General features: G+C 41.3%; 1 protein-coding gene across 1 annotated transcript in view; it reads left to right on the forward strand.

Moving 5' to 3' along the window:
- The window catches only part of glcci1a (glucocorticoid induced 1a), a 61897-nt gene that overhangs the window by 22914 nt on the left and 19862 nt on the right, over positions 1–19121 (forward strand). Inside the window, exons 2-3 of the mRNA XM_084378774.1 lie at positions 6062–6213; positions 14824–14913. Coding sequence (XP_084234900.1) covers positions 6062–6213; positions 14824–14913 — 242 coding nt within the window. The remainder of the gene's footprint in view (positions 1–6061; positions 6214–14823; positions 14914–19121) is intronic.

Raw genomic sequence — 19121 nt, forward strand, 5'->3', positions numbered from 1 at the left:
GAGTAAATGATCATATATTTTGCTAGAAATAAGGTCCAGGTTGTAAAAAACAGTAGTTATCCTTTAATGCTTTACTTGTGTGTATCAACTGGTCTGGATATGAAGTATCAGTAGCAATAAAAAATACTTTAGTTTCTAAAATTCTTAGACATTTCCAAGCTTTACTGACAAGTTTGTGACGGCACAAAATAATATAATGTTTCTAAAGTAAAGTAGGAGTACTCTGTTCTCCGCGTATATGCTTTACGCGCAGGTGTGTTAATTGACCTTTAATATGAAGTGTCCATAAAACCAAAATGCTGCCCTCTCCACTCCTCTCTTCTCCTCTTGTAAAAAAAATACAAATTCAGGAGCAGCGGTCACATTTCAGCAGTGGCCCAGAGACACTCCGGCAGCGAAGAGTGGTTCTGGAGGAGGAGTGTAACCCAAGAAGAGCAGCAGCAGGTCATTGAAGAGGGACTGCGACAGCCAAAAATGTCAGCGTGCTTATGGGGGAAACTACAGATCACAATCGCCTGTATTAATTCAGCCACTGCTGGCTGTTTGAACCAACTGCAAGCAAAACCCCACATAAGTTACACCACCACCAACGTTTTCCATGAGACCTTAAGGTGGTCATATGAGTGGGTCCCCAATAAAATTGTGATTTCTGACAAATTGTAGTGTTAAACTCATGTTTGATGTTATATAGTTATGTCCATGGTTACATGTTAGATGAAAATGTTTGTGAAAATTAAACAAAGAAAAAACAAACAAGTCCCATATCTGAAAACAAAACACTGGCACATCTACGGCTGCCCCCAGAAAGTTGATCAGCTGTTCAGTCAGACTTGTCAGTCAGAGTACATTACAAAAAACAGGATAAAACATGGAAGCTCACAAAAATGCAACGGGATATAAAGGGAAGCATAAATATACTTTTATATTAGCTGCCGCATTAGTTAAGAAAAATCCGACAAACAACATGCAATGGTGTTTAAAAGATGAGAGAAGCTGCAATTTAGGGGCACCAAATCCTAAACTCATCTAGGGCCCCAAAAAGTATACAGTCTGCAGCCTGCAAAAAAAAAGGCTCCTTGTCACTCTGGGATTTTACAACCGTTTATACCTGAACCATGAGCAAGGTGCACACTTAAACTTTCTCTGACTGTATGGAAATCTGATGTTTTCACATCACAGATGACAAAGAACGATGTTAAAACATGAGTCTTTGGCTGCAGGTAAAACAAACTGATTTAGACTGGGAGGAGTTTAATTCTGTGGTTTCAAAAAGGCGCGTCTCCCGAACGGCAAAGTATCATCGGTCATCATCATCACGAGAGAATACAGAATGGATCAGAACTGATTCTTCTTTACAGGCCTTGCATGTTTATTCACTTGCTGATTCAACTGAACAACAGGTGGGAGCCTTCCTCCACTCTAAAGGGATTAAAGTGAACTGCTACAACATCGAGGCATGTCACCCTCTGCCTAGAAAAAATGAAAACAATAAACCAGCCATCATAGTAGGGTTTGTCAACAGAAAAGACAAAACCGCTCTGTTAAAACAAGGAAGGTAACTCAAAGGAACAAAAGTCTTAATAAATGAACATCTGACCAAACGCCTGAAAAACCGACATCGCCTGAAAAACCGACATCGCCAGAAAAGCATGCTACATGAAGAAACAGAAAAAATTCAAACCGCACGCCAGAAGAAGCTAAAATGTTGGTCATCATAAACAACGACGTGCTCGAGAAATACCAATGAACAACATAAACTGGACTGTAAGGTACCATCACAGCGCAAAAACAAGACACACACTGAAAGAACTCTCATCTACATCTGGAGACAGTAATCACTAACTCAGTGGATTATTGTTCAGGCTAAACTGGAACTTAAAACATTTGAATACTCTGACCACAAGTTACAGGCCATGGAAAATGATATTGATCCAGACAATAATTTTCTCCGTAACACAAAGGATAATTGCTGCTACTACACAGAGGAACAATATAATCAAACCATTAAGACAGATAACAGATTATCAACTATCCACTTATATATTATATTTTATATGAATAGAAAAAATAAGAGTGGAGGAGGAGTGGCTATGTATGTTGACAAAAACCTGAATCTTAATGTGATACAATGTATGATAACTGGTGGACAACTTTTTAGAGAGTGTTGTTTATACAGGGCACTGGTAGGTTCTAGTATTGAATCTTTAAGGGACTGGATGGAGGAAATGTTTTCAAAAATAAGTAGAGGTCAGGAATAAGTTAACAATGACTACATGTCACAATGACAAAACTAAGAAGCAGATGGTAAAGTTTTCCTACAAAAAAGTTGTAAAAAATAAAATTAAACAGGATGATACTTAATCAAGACAACATATTCAATGTTTTTTTACTCATCAACTTCATTGATTTTTGTCAGTTGATTTACTTATTCCATATTTGATTGCAGCATTCTGTTTCAAACAAGTTGTGACCATAAAAATAAACCACTATTTGAATTTTGTAGACAAGTGACTGGGATGCTTTCAGGACTGCCACCAACAGTCTGGATGAGTATACAGAGGCTGTGACGTCATACATCAGCTTCTGTGAAGACTGCTGTATCCCATCACGCACCAGGGTGAGTTATAACAATGACAAACCCTGGTTCGCAGCCAAACTCAGACAGCTAAGGTTGCAAAAGGAGGACACGTTCAGGAGTGGGGACAGTGACCGGTTTAAGAAGTCGAAGTACAGCTTTAGCAAGGCGGTGAGAGAAGCTAAACAACAGTACTCTGAGAAACTTCAACACCTGTTCTCAGCTAACGACTCTGGTTCTGTCTGGAAGGGGCTCAGCCAGATTACAAACTACAAACGTAACCCCCCCCCCACTACGTCAACGACCTGCGACTTGCAAATGAACTGAACGAGTTCTACTGTCGCTTTGAGAGACAAAGGGACAGTCCTGACACTGTCCCCCGCGACACCCTCTCCTATCTCACCAACCCCCCCACCCCTAGCTCAGCAGGACCCTGGGCCTCTCCACTTCACACCTCTCGGTCCCTCCCCTCCTCTACCACAGTGACGACTCTACCTGCAGGAGAGGGACGTCAACAAGCTCTTCAAGAGACAGAACCCCCGCAAAGCAGTTGGACCAGACTCTGTCTCTCCATCCACTCTGCGCTGACCAGCTGTCTCCAGCGTTCATGGACATCTTCAACACCTCACTGGAGATATGTCATGTGCCAGCCTGCTTCAAAGTCTCCACCATCATCCCCGTCCCCAAAAAGCCAAGGACCACAGGACTGAATGACTACAGACCCGTCGCCCTGACCTCTGCGGTCATGAAGTCGTTTGAGCACCTTGTGCTGTCCCACCTCAAATCCCTAACCAACCCTCTACTGGACCCACTGCAGTTTGCCTACAGAGCTAACAGGTCTGTAGAGTTTTACCATCTGGTGACCTGGTGCAGCCAGAACAACCTGGAGCTTAACGCTCTAAAGACAGTGGAGATAGTCATGGACTTCAGGAAGAATCCAGCCCCACCTGCCTCCGTCATCCTGTGTGGCTCCCCAGTCGACTCTGTGGAGTCCTGCCGCTTCCTGGGCACCATCATCACCCAGGACCTACAATGGGAGCTGAACATCGGATCCCTCACCAAAAAAGCTCAACAGAGGATGTTCTTCCTGCCGCAGCTGAACAAGTTTAACCTGCCAAAGATGATGATGGTGCACTTCTACACTGCCATCATCGAGTCCATCCTCACCTCCTCCATCACCATCTGGTACGCTGCTGCCACTACTAAGGACAAGAGCAGACTGCAGTGTATCATATGCTCTGCTGTGAAGGTGATTGGCTGCAACCTTCCATCCCTTCAGGACCTGTACAGCTCCAGGGCTCTGAGGCGCGCAGGTAGGATTATGGCCGATCCCTCCCATCCCGGTCACAGACTTTTTGACACTCTCCCTCTGGCAGGAGGCTGGGGTCCATCAGGACTAAAACCTCCCGCCGCATGAACAGTTTCTTCCCCTCTGCAGTTGGGATCCTTCACAAGTCCCGGGACCCCGATTTCCCACCCCCACTGACACTGACACTGACTCTTGCACTCTGGCACTCAAACCCACCGCCGCCCTTGAATCTTTGCATTACATTAATGCAGTATTTGTACATCTTTTATTTTTTATATCTTTTATATTTTATTTTCCGTCCTTTCAGTCATCCCACACTTTTTGTCTCTGTTTGTTTATTGTATATATTATAGTCACTGTTTGTTTATTGTTTATTGTCTTCAATGTATGCACCTTATTCACCTAGACAAATTCCTCGTTGGTGTAAAATCCTTCTTGGCAATAAATCTGTTTCTGATTCTGATTCTGATAAGGATGTACTCTGGATTTTAACAGTCGAATCAGATTTTTGCTGTTCAATTAAAAGTTTCAGCTATTTATCTTTTGTTCAGTGCCACACCAAACGTCTTCATCATGATTGTTTATGAAATCTTAAAAACAATTTGATTTGCAACAGGATTATTCATTTGGTGTCCATATATTGAATCTATTGTAGACCTTATGCAACCAATGAAATGCTGTGTGCTAGTACTTATGCAATTTTATTACCATATTACCCAAGTCAGTACAGTTGTGGTTGACATGGCAAGAATTTTAGTTTAAAACAGTAAAAAAATGAGCAACAGAATGTGAAGAAAGGGTTAGGCCTCTCCTGTCCCTGCCTGCTGAGTCTAGTCATCCCTGGAGTCAGTAGTCCTGGTCAGAGCTGCTGTAAACCACCCCTGTACTGTGTTCCCTGTCTTCAAACTGACCTCTATCAATATTGGAGACTTTTCAGTCCAGCCGTGTTCACTCTTAGGCTCCCAAATCCAGTTGAGCTGGGCACCGCTGCCAGTGGTGACTCCCCCTGTGATCCTACGCCCGGTCCAGACAAACTCTAGGGCCACTGGCTCCACAGCTAATTGAGCCATTAGCTAATCAGCAAATGGTAACTAGTTACAGCCATGGATAGCTAGCAAAGAGCAGCAGTTCTCTATTACTCTGGTACTGCGTGCCTGCCCCCCGTGTTTTTGGAGTTACCTTTGAATTCTGGCCATATTTGACAAAATGCTAAGCTTGTTCTTCATGATAGTTCATTTTCTGAATTGATTAAGACATTATCATGCCTATGGAGGCCTTGGTGGTAAATAGTTTTAGTTGATTCAATAAGCACTGGTCCGTAAAGAGGAAAGAAGAGCTATACTGACAAACGAAAGACTGCGTGAGGAAGAGATATATTCTTTCTGTGATACAACTTTATCTCTTGTCAGGCTACTTAACATGTTTAGAAGATCGTGGCAAGGTCTAATTTAGTTCCTGGAGTGTACCTGTAATCCTGTGGATTTATAGCAAGTGACCCAGACCTCTTGTTAAGTAGGATTGTAAGACCAGAAGTCAAGACACCAGATCACAACAGATCACTGGTCTCATGTACAGTAGGAGCATGAAATGATTTATAAATGTGGTCATTATTCTTTTGCCCTACGAGTGTGACAAGCACATGTTTCTGAGGATGATGCGGTCTTTGACTGGAAGTGTATTCTTATTTATTTTTGATAAAAGGGGGTCAATTGTTGGAGCTTAATGAATCTGTGCATTGTTGTATGGTAGGAGAAAACTGGATATGGGTCCATAAAGATGGACCAAGGTTTTGCAAAGCTGGAAGCCAAATGGGTGTAGAAACATATTCAGCTACATATTTATACTGTACAGATAGATGTGTTGTAGGTGAAAACACAAGCCTTGCATCAGTTCCTGAAGTCTGTGTGAAGCTGTTGTATTGGTGAGATATTTTGATCAAGTTTAGGGCAACTGAAAACTGAGTGTTGTTGCTAATGGAGAAATCCCTTAGCTCCATGTTTGACTCTACTCATCACCAGCTAGTGCTAACTTTTTCTGCAGTTTGGTGCTTGGCAGTTAGTGTACAGTGGGTTTATCAAAGCTTCTTTGGTGAAAATGGCTGTTGGCTGCTGGAGTATGTATTTGGGTGATAATTCTCAATGTTGCTCTGTCTCTTTCTTTTGTTTTTGTCTGTGCAGTTGAAAGGACAAAATCCCAGCAGGTGCGGATCTCAGGGGCCATTTGGCGGACATCTTCACTGGGCACTGTCACTGGGCCCTACCTTACTGGGCAGTGGCCTCGTGACCCCCATGTGCACTACCCATCTTGTATGAAAGATAAATCCACACAGGTGAGCACAGTCCCACATCCCTTTACCCTTCATGTGTCATGCTGTATCCGCCCCCCTGCAGAGGTTCTGTGGCATTTTGGTGACAGATGCTGGGATATTTTTTCATTAGAGTTTAGAATGGGCAGTCGATGCAGTATGTTGCCTGTTATTGAATAATTATATTGATGTATTGGTTATTATAGTGGCCCTTTGTCACTATCCGCGCATGCTGGTGGTTTAAAGGGCTTGTACGCGTGCCAGTATAGGCGTAGGTGCATTCAGGTGTAAGTGCATAACACAGCAAATGTCCAAGCATTACTTCTTTTTATTGCGGATTTATTAGGGTTCACACAGCCGACTCAAATAATATAATAGGTAGTCACTATCACAATAGCACAATATTCTGACCTGCGGCGTTACACGCCATGGCACAGTCAAAAACTGTATGGATTGCCAGCGTGCGCACCTGTGCTGATTAACCCACCTACCTATATAGAAACAAAGCAATGGCCTAAACAGATACTGCCACCTACTGGCACAAATGTGTACAACACTCATAAACAAAGAAAATGACCAATCTGGCTCCTACAGTTATGTATTACAGGGGCTTTACGTTGGTACCTTAAAGGCATACTATATGCATGATTTGTCGACTGCTGTTTGTAAACGCACTATTCCATGGTGCAGTAAGTTATTCTGGTAGTGTTGTCACAATACTGGCATTTCTAACTTTGATTCAATACCTTAAGAAATATAAATATTTGATACCATCTTTGATACTAATTGGAAAAATTGACAACACTGAGGGCACAACATGTTCGATTGTAATTACAAGATAAATATAATATATAATATAATAATAAATATGTACTGTGTGTTAAGGACAACAGCATCTAGGTTAATTTACTTCTGACCATGTCAGAGTATTTTCTTACCAACTGAAACTCTGCTGTCTGAGATTCCTCAGTCCTGATAGGTCCGAGGGGGATTTGATTAGCTTTGAGAATTACAAGTGGCTGTTGGGCCAACAACAGCACAACACACTGATCAACAACAGTTTACTGGGACATCCTATTTTAAACTTCAGTGATATTGAAATGGGACCTGCCACCCACCACCAGCCTCTCGAAATTCTTTAGAGAGGTTGACATGTCATTCCTTCAGGTGCTTTGCTTATCTTGTGTCAGCAGCTTTTGGTAGCATTGCTCTGTAGCATCACTTGCAGATGGGGATGCTTTTATCCTTTTTTTTGTCAACCAAAACTGGTCGCTGAGGCCACTAGGGCTGGGTATCAATCAAAAATTTTCGATACCTGTACCAATACCGATACCTTCACTTCGATACCGGTTCCTGAACGATACTTTTTCCGATACCAATTTTACAATATTAATTCTAACACAAAGAATATTACATAACACATTACAGTACAAATCAGTAGTTTTTCAACAGATTTACAGTGTTTGATTTGATTTTTTTCATTGCAGCAACACAAAACTTTTTTTTGGCCCCTGCAGTATTTGCAAAACAATGATTTTGGTGTTCACTGTCTGATAACTGAACAGGTCCATCAATCAACAAAATATAGGGAAATGTCCCACAAAGCAACGTCACATGACCATACAACTGTAAGGTACTGGTCGTGTCTTTGGCAACTTATATGAGGAAAAGCCTCTGTCCTCCTGTCTGTCCGACCGACTCTTCGTCACATTTCTGGCCGAAAAACAGCGTCTGTCCCCGTCAAAAAACTTAAACTCACCAACTGTTTGTCAACCCTCCCAACCGAGGCGCCGGCTTTCTGTGTGAATTATACTCTGGTTCGTCTTTTACGCCAGAGCTGCTCGGCTCTGTGTGAACAACCAACGGCGGAGAATTGGCGAACCGCCGCTGCGGCGATAATGCGGCGTCTGTGTGAGAAGGGCTGGTGACTTGTGGCTGTGATGGTAACTTGTGACCTTTGCTCGCACACTGTACGCCAAAATCATTTTCCCGGTTCGCACGTACATTTTTTAAGGGGCAAATGCGAGTGAAATACTCGCAGTATAGAGCCCTGCACAGGCGGACTTAAGTGCTGAGAGGAGGATGGTCGGTCCGCTCGTCTTGCAGTCAAACACTTCCTGCATGCCGCAATCACGTGTAACGTTACAGCCAATCATCGGCAGCATTATCAGATCTTGATCCCGTGATTAACCTCTGGGAACCGAAAATTGGCACCGAAAGACGAGGCATATTTTGATACTCGGTACTACAGAAGCATTTCGGTCGGTGCCATAAAAGAACCGAAGTTCAGTACCCAGCCCTAGAGGCCACTTGGCATCTATTGAGCTTTAACATGATCACAAAACGGAGCAAACGGCACTTGCGACATGGCTATCAGGGCACTGGCTGCAAAGGTGCCTGTGTCAGAGTGCAAGAAAGTACAGCTGGTACCAGTGTATCGATACTGTAGGAAATTAGTACCAAAAACATTTCAATTGACCAATATGTATCAAATCACTATGTATCCCAGGTCATCAAATAGCGATGCTTTGGGCTGGCGAGCTGAGAATGAGACTCAAAAATCAACTTTCTTTCTTCAGAATTGCTTAAATAGTTTGCCAACATTACATAGTGTTAATTTACTTGTCCACCATAATGCAGGCACACTGGCTTGCCTCTTCTTTCTGTTTCTCTCTCCTTTTTGTTTCTCTCTATCAGCAATGTTATCCGCTTTGTTAGCCACTAGTAAGTGTTTTATAAAAAAGGCCAAAAAAACACTTTGCGTTTTGGATTTTTTCACCCGCATTTGATTGTCATAACAGTGGGTGAGCCGCATGTGGAAGATGCTTGTTAATTAAGTTAAGTGTTAATTATGTAGCCAATCAAAACCAATGCACACCAAACAACATCACAACAACCAGGTGCACTTACACGTTTGTATAAAACAATGGCATAAGTAGGCCTACATTAAATAGAAGAGGTTGCATCACAATGCGTTTAAAGGAGCGATGTAACACTAGAGTGTCTCTCTTTTTCTTTCTCTCTGCAGAGCATGTGTGATTGACAATATACGGGAGGGGAAGAGTGAGGGCAGATAATCATCTAGTTAATCAATAACAGATGGCGTTTTTCTCTTGGAGAGATAAAAAATAAAAGTAGCCCCTAAAATGCTAAGATGGGTCGCCAAATATACTTAATATACCTTGCCATTATTATTATTGGTATATTATCAGGGCAGCCTGCCCAAGAAACTCTGTGTGGGAAACACCGTACTAGAGGTCGACCGCTATTGGATTTTTAAAGGCCAATATAATAACGATAGTTGTGCGTTAAAATCGGCCAAAAAAAACACCTTGCATTTTGGATTTGGATGTGATAGTTGTGTACATATATATCTATATATATGTATATATATATATTTCTTTTAACTTGATTAATATAACAGCAAATTTACCCAAAATATCATATTATTTTTCCCCAACAAAGAATAGCCCAGTCTTAACTGGTCTGTGTAATCTTTATATATATATTACCTTTGGGTGGGGACAACAGGTAAACAGGACTAGCCGACTCAAGTTTTGGAGAAACGCAGCTGGACGTCAGGATCCGGTAGCCAATCACATAAGCTGGCAATCAGGAGAGCATGTTATTTAGCATCGATAAATACTACAGAGGGAACACAACAGAGATTTCTCTGTTTAGTGTTAAGTTTCACTTTCACTTTTGTTCGGTCTTGTCCCTAAGTTTAAAACACAGTAATGATCTGCATCATCCTGGTTGTTTACTGCTATTTTTAATCTGGTGTAATTCAATATCTTAAATAACAAAAGAATATAAAATCTTGACCAGAAAAAGAGGTCCTTTCTTTACAGAAACACTGTTAAACACTGGCCAAGTAAAGTATCAGCCCTCTGGAGAACCTCAACCACATGAGCTCTTACCTGGTAGAGTTTTGGCACCACCACCTGGCTGAAGCGCTGTCGTGACGGGATGCGGTATCTTGGCTCCAACGTGTTCATCAACAGCCGAAAGCCCTCATTTTCAACGACTGAAAATGGCCTCAAATCTTTTCCAATAAAATAACCAATTGCCCTGGTAATTCCTTGCGCTCTTGCGTTGTTATGGGGGAGAGGAGATGCAAAGCCTCTCGTCAGGGTGGTTTGCCCCTTCGGCAATTTTCGCTCAGGAGGTGGCGTAATGATACTTTGCTTCTCACTGTGGTGGCGGCTAATATGCTGCTGCATGTTGCTCGTGTTGCCGGTATATGTTAGCAGTCTCTTGCAATATTTACATGCTGTTTTGGTTTTGTCTGTCCATATCTCACCGGTTGTATTTGTGTATATGGGGAATCCAAAATGCCGCCCCACAGGTGATTTAAAACCGCTCGGTGCATCCGCTATTTCAAAGTTGTTGCCTACCGTCGTCATGTCTTCCCTCGTTCTGTGCCCCGTACCTACGTAATGACGTAAGTGACGTGACTTGACAACTGACGTTGAACAAATGAATCACCAACCAGTGACTTTTTTTTAAGATAACGTAACCTATTTCTAAAAAAAAAAAGAACGTATCCTACTTCTCTCGCATTCGCGATTAATTTTTTCTGTCAACTGGTGCGAATCGTCACGCATTTGTAACGATTTTTAATCTTGTCAGGATGCATCGTTACATCCCTACTCACCGCCAGATCCAATGTGAATCCAGCCACCCCGCGATGCTTTCGCTTCAAGTGCTCGAGCATGGTGGTAGTATGTTGGCAAGGTGCGCCTCTCCCATCAGTTGATACACATTTAAGCCAAGATTGCACAAATACTGAGTCATATTAACAGACTTTCATTATGTTAATGATAATCAATTATCTAAATGGAGGTCATGTTAATAGAAGCAGTCATTTTAAATAAAAAATACACTGCCTTTGAAAAGGGGAATGTTGGTTAAGGGTAACTGTGTTGTAGTTGGACTGACATCTCTTTTAGGATGGAGTCCCAACCAGTTGGTGTGTATGGGAAATCCCAGTACGTAGCCGTATCCATGCTGTTTAGAGCAGTTAAGGTAATGCTACTGTTGGTCAATCATAGGTGTCTAGGAGGCTAAATATAGCACAGTTATCAGTGTGTCCATGTGTCGTGTTTGCTGCCACAGAAGCAAAATTATTCTCATTTTCATTTCTGATGGCATCTCTCTGCAGGCATCTGTGAAGGCATGCTAGCATTACCATTTACATTTACCCAACACTACTGAGACAGGCTAAATTAGCTTAGAAGCAGAGGTCTGGACTCCAACCAACGGCTCAGAGCCACAGTTCTGCAAGGTAACAGTACCAAAGCCACTCACAACTGCATGAAAATGGATGAATAGAAAACACTGATAATAAGACTGTAGACTATAAATCACAGCTGTTCTAAATCTGATCTCTTTGAAAGTGACATCCATCATAATTTCACAAAGTGACCAGTCACGCCTTTGTCAATCTGCTTTTATTCTCATTTTTTCCCCTGATGACGCATCATAGTGCAGCTGTTCTTGTACATGCAAACATCTCAGAATGAAAGCCCTCTGCTTGTGTTATTCACTGAGCAGCTCAATGAGTCAGATTTCTAAGTGAAAACTACCACCAGCATTTTATTTGCTGCTGTTGACATAATGACTGGTATTGTTTTTTTCTTTTCAGGGCTGCACAATTATTTCATGAGTTATAAATCTGCAGATTATTCAGTTAATCATTTGGTCTGTAAAATGTAAAACATAAAATTAAAAAAAATACATACTTTCATAATACCTCTCTAAAGACTGGAAAGCTGCACCTCAAGCGTGTGCCATAAGTGGATGATCTTCCTCACCATCTTCAATTTGACCATCTGCAGCCTGAGCCTGAGTGTGGACTGTATGAGTCACTACTATCAGACTTTATAGGTCACATATCCCAGTTCACAGGCCGGACTGGATCACCTCTCGTGGACCTTGTCTTTGTCTGTGTGGGAACACCGTTTCCCCTTTGTGTCCTTGGCTTTGGTTCACTGTCAGCTCTGATTGTAAGATATTATTTAGAGCTGCAATGTTCATTTGATTAATCAATTGGTGAACTAAAAGAAAATGAATTGCTGACTGTTTTGATAAACTTTTAATTGTTTTCTTCCTTTTCTTCTCTGTTTCTTTTCTTTGTCATTTACTTTCATTTACCACTTCTGGCTCTTGGAAATTTATTTTACATTTTATTGACTAAATGATTCATTTTAAAAATAACTGGCGGATTAATGGATAATGAAAATAATCATTATTTGCAGCTCTAGGATCATTTTATATTATATGGCATAGTGGTAATGTTCTGTGTCATCCCTGACCTTAATTTGTGCCCACGTCTTAGTGCCCTGTGATCCTCTCATGCTGTTCAACCTCAGATGTTCCCACACACACTCAAATACATCCTGTGTCTTCCAGGTTGTGTGACATTTACCACCTACACATCTGTGGAGCTTCAAAAGCCAGATGACCTCTTTGCTCTTAGCTTACAGTTTATTATTAACTCTTGAAAAGACACAAAGGCATGACTCTGAATGTGTGGTGCTGCTGTTTGACAGATGAGTGTATATGCAGGGATGTCTTCCTGTCTTACTCCTAGTCCTGTCTGTTGAATCTTGTAGTCTATCAGTCTTCAACATGCCTGTAGAGGCAACTGTAAACCAACCGCCTATCTTACAGAAAACATAACTGATTACTACGTTACTGTGTTTTTATATGCCATATTTACAGAGAAAGATTAGGTTCATGTCATTTCTTTCTCAGGCTCTGATTAATGTCAGAGTGCAAAACTATTGATATTTAGTAAGGATTGGTCAACAAAATAATATCACAATCTATTTCATCGCAATCACAATCTAAGTTGTGATCTTATTTCTCAGATTTGAAATGCCCTGTAGACTATCGCCAGACTTGAAACAGCCTATGAATTTCTCCATTTGCACCATTAAAACACAATATTGCATTAAATATACATCTTTTTCAGTCCTCATCCACCATATTGTGATCTGTAACTCACATCGCATTGTTTACAATATGTCACCCAAGAACAGCAATGTGAAGTAATTTGTCTAATCAGAATAGCTCCATTTGGCTACATCACTCTATTGGTTTGTTCACATAGTGCAGATCTGCTAGTCAGTGAGATTATGTGTTTGGAAACAGAAGAAAGAGAACATTAAACACTGTTTAAACACTGCTGTGAGTAGCGAAAATTGCGGTGACTACAGTAATTGGTAAAATGTATGGAAGAGTTTAGCAGTGTTACGATACATCAATCCAGATCAATATATCGATTTAGTGATCAACAATCCAATAGCATCAATGCAAAGTGAAAACATCAATTCATGAAAATCCTATAGCACCGTTTCCGTCCATGCACAACTCCTTTCTAAACAGTTCTTTCTTTATATTTAAAAGAATAGATTGTTTTCCATTTAAATGTCTGGAACCTTTTGATAAAATCATATTTCCACTGAAGAGTTCAGTTATAAAATTGTCCAATCATATTTTAGTTGCTTTTTGTGATTTGATATAAATGTAGCTGATTGTGTTTAATGGGGATATCATATAATCTCATATTGATCACAGGCCCCTGTATCATATCGAAACAAATCGAAATCGTATCATGGCAGATACCTGCAAATATCGTATCGTTGTCCAAAGAATCGATATAATGTCATATTGTGATGAAACTTGCTATTGACACCCCTAGAATAGTTGTGGTGAGCTGAGAAAAATTGCAACGTTGTGCAGAATTCACAAAGACTGGCTGAATTTGCATTAATTGTTGTGATCGTGACAATTAATGTGTTGCAATGAGTGATACAGCTGCAGAGATCTGGCAAGCTAGCCAAGTTTCTTTGTTTATTGCTGTGAAAACGTTGCACCAATGTTTTTTGTGTTTCAGTCCAATATTTCAGTAAATCTCTTTATATTTAGTATATATGTATATATGAGCTTTGTGGCAACATTATACTTCTTGTTGTGTACAGTACAGTACATTTTCTGGCTTAATTTTAGTCAGAAAGTAATGCGGGTCTGTCTAGTCGGGTCTGGGTGGCTTCATCCTCTTCAACACAGAGAAGAAGAAGACAGAGGAGGAGTCTCTAGTAACTGGCTCACAGCTCGAAATAAACAAATGGTCCTTTGAGTTAGACACATTAAGATGAGCAAGACAGCAGTTCAGTTTCCTCTGGATGTGGGACGGGAGGTTGGTGTGTGTGTGCGTGTGTGTGTGTGTGTGTGTGTGTGTGTGTGTGTGTGTGTGTGTGTGTGTGTGTGTGTGTGTGTGCTTGGATGAGAGAGAGTTCACTAGTACCCTCTCACTGTGTCGCAGAGCCCAGCTCAGCTTTCACTGAGGAGCGTGTGTGTGAATACATGTGAGTCTGTACATGTTGCCTCTATGAATTTGTCACAGTGATCATCCATTGCTGGAATAGTCAAAGGTTTTGATCATCACTTTGATCGACTTTAGTCAGTACAATGTAATCACAACTGATAGGAATTATGGCCAACACTTAAAAAAACAAATCCAAATTGTGATTAAGCAGAATGATCCTATAAGAGTCACAGTGAGAACATTGTTTAAACAAGTTAAGATCCAAGTATGCTAATGTGCAGCTGTGATGTTCTTTTCAGACTCCTGGATGTTGGCGTGAGGAAACAGGAGAGAAGAAGAGCAGCCACCAGCGCTCTGCGTCCTGGGGCAGCACCGACCAGCTCAAAGAGGCATGACACTAACATGAATACAAACACTTTTAGGCTAAACCTTTTCTTTGATGCTAAAGGGCTAAAGCTGCACAGTGTGGAGCTTAGGAGGCTCTCAAATGACCCTACTTGAAACTTGAAACCCCTTGTCTTTTTGTTTTTACAAAAGATTTTCAAAGTATCCATATATAAGCATGTTCAGCCATACACATGCAGTAGGGAGGGAATATGCCATTAGGTGCTGAGATCATGGACATCTTGTAGATGTGTATAAAGGCTTAGGTACAGGTTTAACTTTGCACTAAACATAAATAGTTTGGTATTATCCCTTTAAATACCCATGCTTTGATAAACTATCTTTTGAAATTACATGTTGAGGAAATCAAAAAATAATTACCAGACCAAACATAAGTTTCATAATATTATAAGCTTATTGTTATTGTTGAGATGTATATGACAATATCACAAATGATTTTGATGTTTAAGCTTGCCATTAAGACACATAGTGACTTGAATTGGACTGTTGGGCCAGGAAAAACAAATACATGTACTGTAGTTGATTGAATAAAAATGCTAAACATCCTTCCCTTCCCGTTATGATATCTGCCCCAGGGTATGACATTGGGTTGGGAGCACAAAGGACACTCCTTCTCAAACACATAACTCAGTCAAATGTCAACACAAAGACTAGATGCATGTAGTATCTCAGAATCAAAAATATAGTATAGAATGACTTTAAATCTACTTGGAAAACATTGAAAAACATCACTTTTTAACCATGTTATTAGCCTCTATGATACCTTGTGCACATTATGGGCACAATTTCTGGCCAGAACCGGCATTTTCCACAGTAACAGGATGTTAATCCTCATCCTTTCTCCGACTTAAACATCGGTATTTTTAATTTAGAAGTTTGACCTTTTGCTCGTTTACACCTTTGAAAGCCTCCTTAACAGTTTAACAGTGTTAATCATGAGGGCCTTGCATGAAGAAGTTTTACCAAAGACTAGGAAATGATACTTTATTTTTCCCTTTCAGTGGAACCTAGAAAACATAATAAATTCCTTTTACTATCAGACGTACAAGTTTTCGAAGTGACAGAAATGATAGAATAGTAGTGAATGAGCTGCAGCTGCTGTGTTATTGGCATTTTACTCAAGCTACATAACCTCCTGTGTGACATCACTGGTTTGGTATCGTGTCTGCATGGTGCTGATGCTGTACAGCAGTGACAGACGCATCCTCTGATGTCATGGCACTATCAGCCCCTCTCAGCTCCACCCTGCTGATACTCAGCAGCAGCAGGGAGGTGGCAGATAACGCTATCTTACTCTTAACTACTCACTTCCTCTCTTTGAAATGGCCATAACCCGCTGCAATTTATGGTCAGCCAAGCCCAGCTGGCTCCTCTGTGCCTCCTGCAGCAAAGGGAACAATAAGGACCGGCTGGATGACAGCTCAGCCCTCACTAATGTGTGCACAGTCACGTTACTGAGTTACAGGGCTGCAGAGGAGGATCAGTGCTGACACCGACTCCACAGATGTCAGTAGATAAGCTACAAGGAGCAGGAGGAGAAAGGACAGACATGAGCATTACAGCTGCTTTAAAGAACTACACCTACTCCAGTGTTAGCAGGGATAAAAGTGTGTATAATAAGACGCATCTGTCTAATCCTGTCTGTGTCTGAATGACAGCACGTCAGAGGGCTTGTGTTGTAGTGGGTGCATCATCATTTTTTTTTGTCAAAGTGAACCATGTCTTAATCAAATAAAACTCTAGTTTTAGTTGGCTGCAATGTTGTTGTGTTGAAACTGTTTTGAGTTGACAAAATGATGCCTGGTGGCTCTTATGGGTATGCTGATTAAATTCTAGGCACTAAAGCTGCCTAGTGGCTGCTGTCTTACAGGAAATAAACTTCCTGTCTTAGCTAGAACCAAGAAAGAATCTCTATATTGAGACTAAACTGTGTCATGTGCAGTCACTTCCTGGTTCTAGAAATTAAAGAATGGATGGTCAGTGCAGCTGCGCAGTGTTTCCAATAGGATTGAGTTGTAGCAACAGAGGTGTCACGTGGGCAATTATTTTTTGTACATCCGCAAAGCACACTTTCCAGGAGGTTTCTCTGTGTCTGCCAGCAGCATAAACACATAAAGTACATATGAGGTGTGATGAGCTAGTCTGTTAGACACCTCTGAAAATTCAACCATGCAGGGCCATAATCAGCCATTGGTGGGGACAGTTACATGACATTTTCTCAAGAGCAATTCCAACAGTTGTGCTGTAACACTCTGTCACCCTGCCAGCGAAGGAAAACCACATTGCTACTGCAAACACTAGCCCTTTTCACACAGACTCCGCATTATCGCCACAACGAAGGCTCACCTTTTCTCCGCTTTTGTTTGTTCACACTGAACCAAGCAGCACCAGCTTAAAGCTGCTCCAGTGTGTCATTTCATACAGCATGCCGGCGCTGAGGTACCAAAAGAGGCATGACGTTGACATCTGTGTGGTTTTTTTAAACATGTTTTCCCCGGTTTCCACCTGTTAATCTAAACATGTATCCGACGACCATATCATATGAATGCAGTTATAATGTGTTGTGATTGAGATCCTGACCCACCATGGATCCTGAAAAGCGTTTATGGCTCTAAATAACAATCATATAATCAACATCAGTAAACAGGACCCTGTCTGACTCTCACTCGTGGGGAGGGATACTGTTTTCTGGGGGAAAGTTCACTGAAGTCTCAGAAGGGCTGACAGTCGCAGTGATTTTTTTCAATACACGTTATAGTGGAAGGCGACAAACACATGGTGACTTAAAGTTTTTTACTCTGAATCGTTTCACATAATCACCGCCATTAAACTGCGGGAGCCGCCTGGCTCTGCTGCCAGGGACAGACGCTCCTCTTCTGTGACAAAGAGTCAGTAGGACAGACAGGATGACAGAGGCTTTTCCATGCATGGATGCAGTATTTTTTTCTTCATATAAGTTGCCAAGGACGCTACCAGTTACCACATTTGGTCAAGTACTGTTGCTGTGTGGGTTGAAGTGTGGCACATGGGGGAGTGGGGATCATCTTTTTCCCAGGATAGAGAGGGGTCGTGTCCCCACCTGCTTGTTGTTATGATCTTTGAGCTGACATTTTCAGGTAAGCACAAAGTTCCTCGTTTATGTATATGCTTTATGCATTAACCATGTGTGTGAATTGGTCTGGATATGAAATTTCATTGTGCGAAAAAAGCTTTGAGCTCCTAATATAGTGCCCTATGACTGAATCATTGCCTTTAAAGAGCCTTTTCATTGCATGCCAGAGTGAGAACTGTTCACAGACAATTCATAGTTCTCTCCTGAAATGCCATTTACAGTTTTACCGTTGGAGGTGTTTTCAGTGTTAGTCTTATTGCAAGATTTGTTGTTATTAGTGCTTCCATAGGTCCTCATATCACTTTTCTGATGTCACATTCCATTAGTTAATTGTGCTACCGTACATGCATGTGTGGTTGTGTGTGATATGCGCATTGTCTGTTCTGTGTATGCTTATGGTGTGTGTGTGGGTTTATTTTTTTCTCCCATCAGTATTGATATCAGTACTAAAATGAGATGTTTTCAGATATTTTGCTCCAACTCTGGGGACAGATCTAGAGGGGCAGCAATATTAATAAGGAAAGGTGTTCCATTCACACCAATTAGTGTAATACCAGATAACAATGGCCATTTCATTATTGTATCAGCAAAGTTATTTGGCAGTCTATTTGTGCTTGTTAATTTCCATGGCCCCAACTGGGATAACCCTCAGTTCTTCTCTGGCCACATAGGGAAACTCCCCGATCTCAACTCACTGTTGCCAATATTGGGGGAGATTTCGCAGCTCGCAGCAAAAAGAAGGACTTGGCACCTCGCGGAATTAACTCAGCAGATATTGGACGTTGACAAAAGGCTAGCTCATGAGTCTACACCTTAACTTACTAAAGAACAGCTATTGTTGCAAACAGAATTTGACAATTCCCAGACGACAAACACAACAGTTACTACTTAAAACAAAGCAAGCCTATTATGAGCACAGTGAAAAGGCAGGAAAATTACTGCCGCCAGCTCAGACAAGCAGCGACACACAGTGCAATCCCTGAAACCTGCTTGTTATCAGACTCAAACTCCACACCATTTCTGTATCTGTATCCTGTCAGCCAACCACATCATTAGTATCTGTATCCTTACACTGAATGG

Source organism: Pagrus pagrus, assembly GCF_965226575.1.
Source record: "Pagrus pagrus genome assembly, chromosome: 17".
Taxonomy (NCBI): Eukaryota; Metazoa; Chordata; class Actinopteri; order Spariformes; family Sparidae; genus Pagrus; species Pagrus pagrus.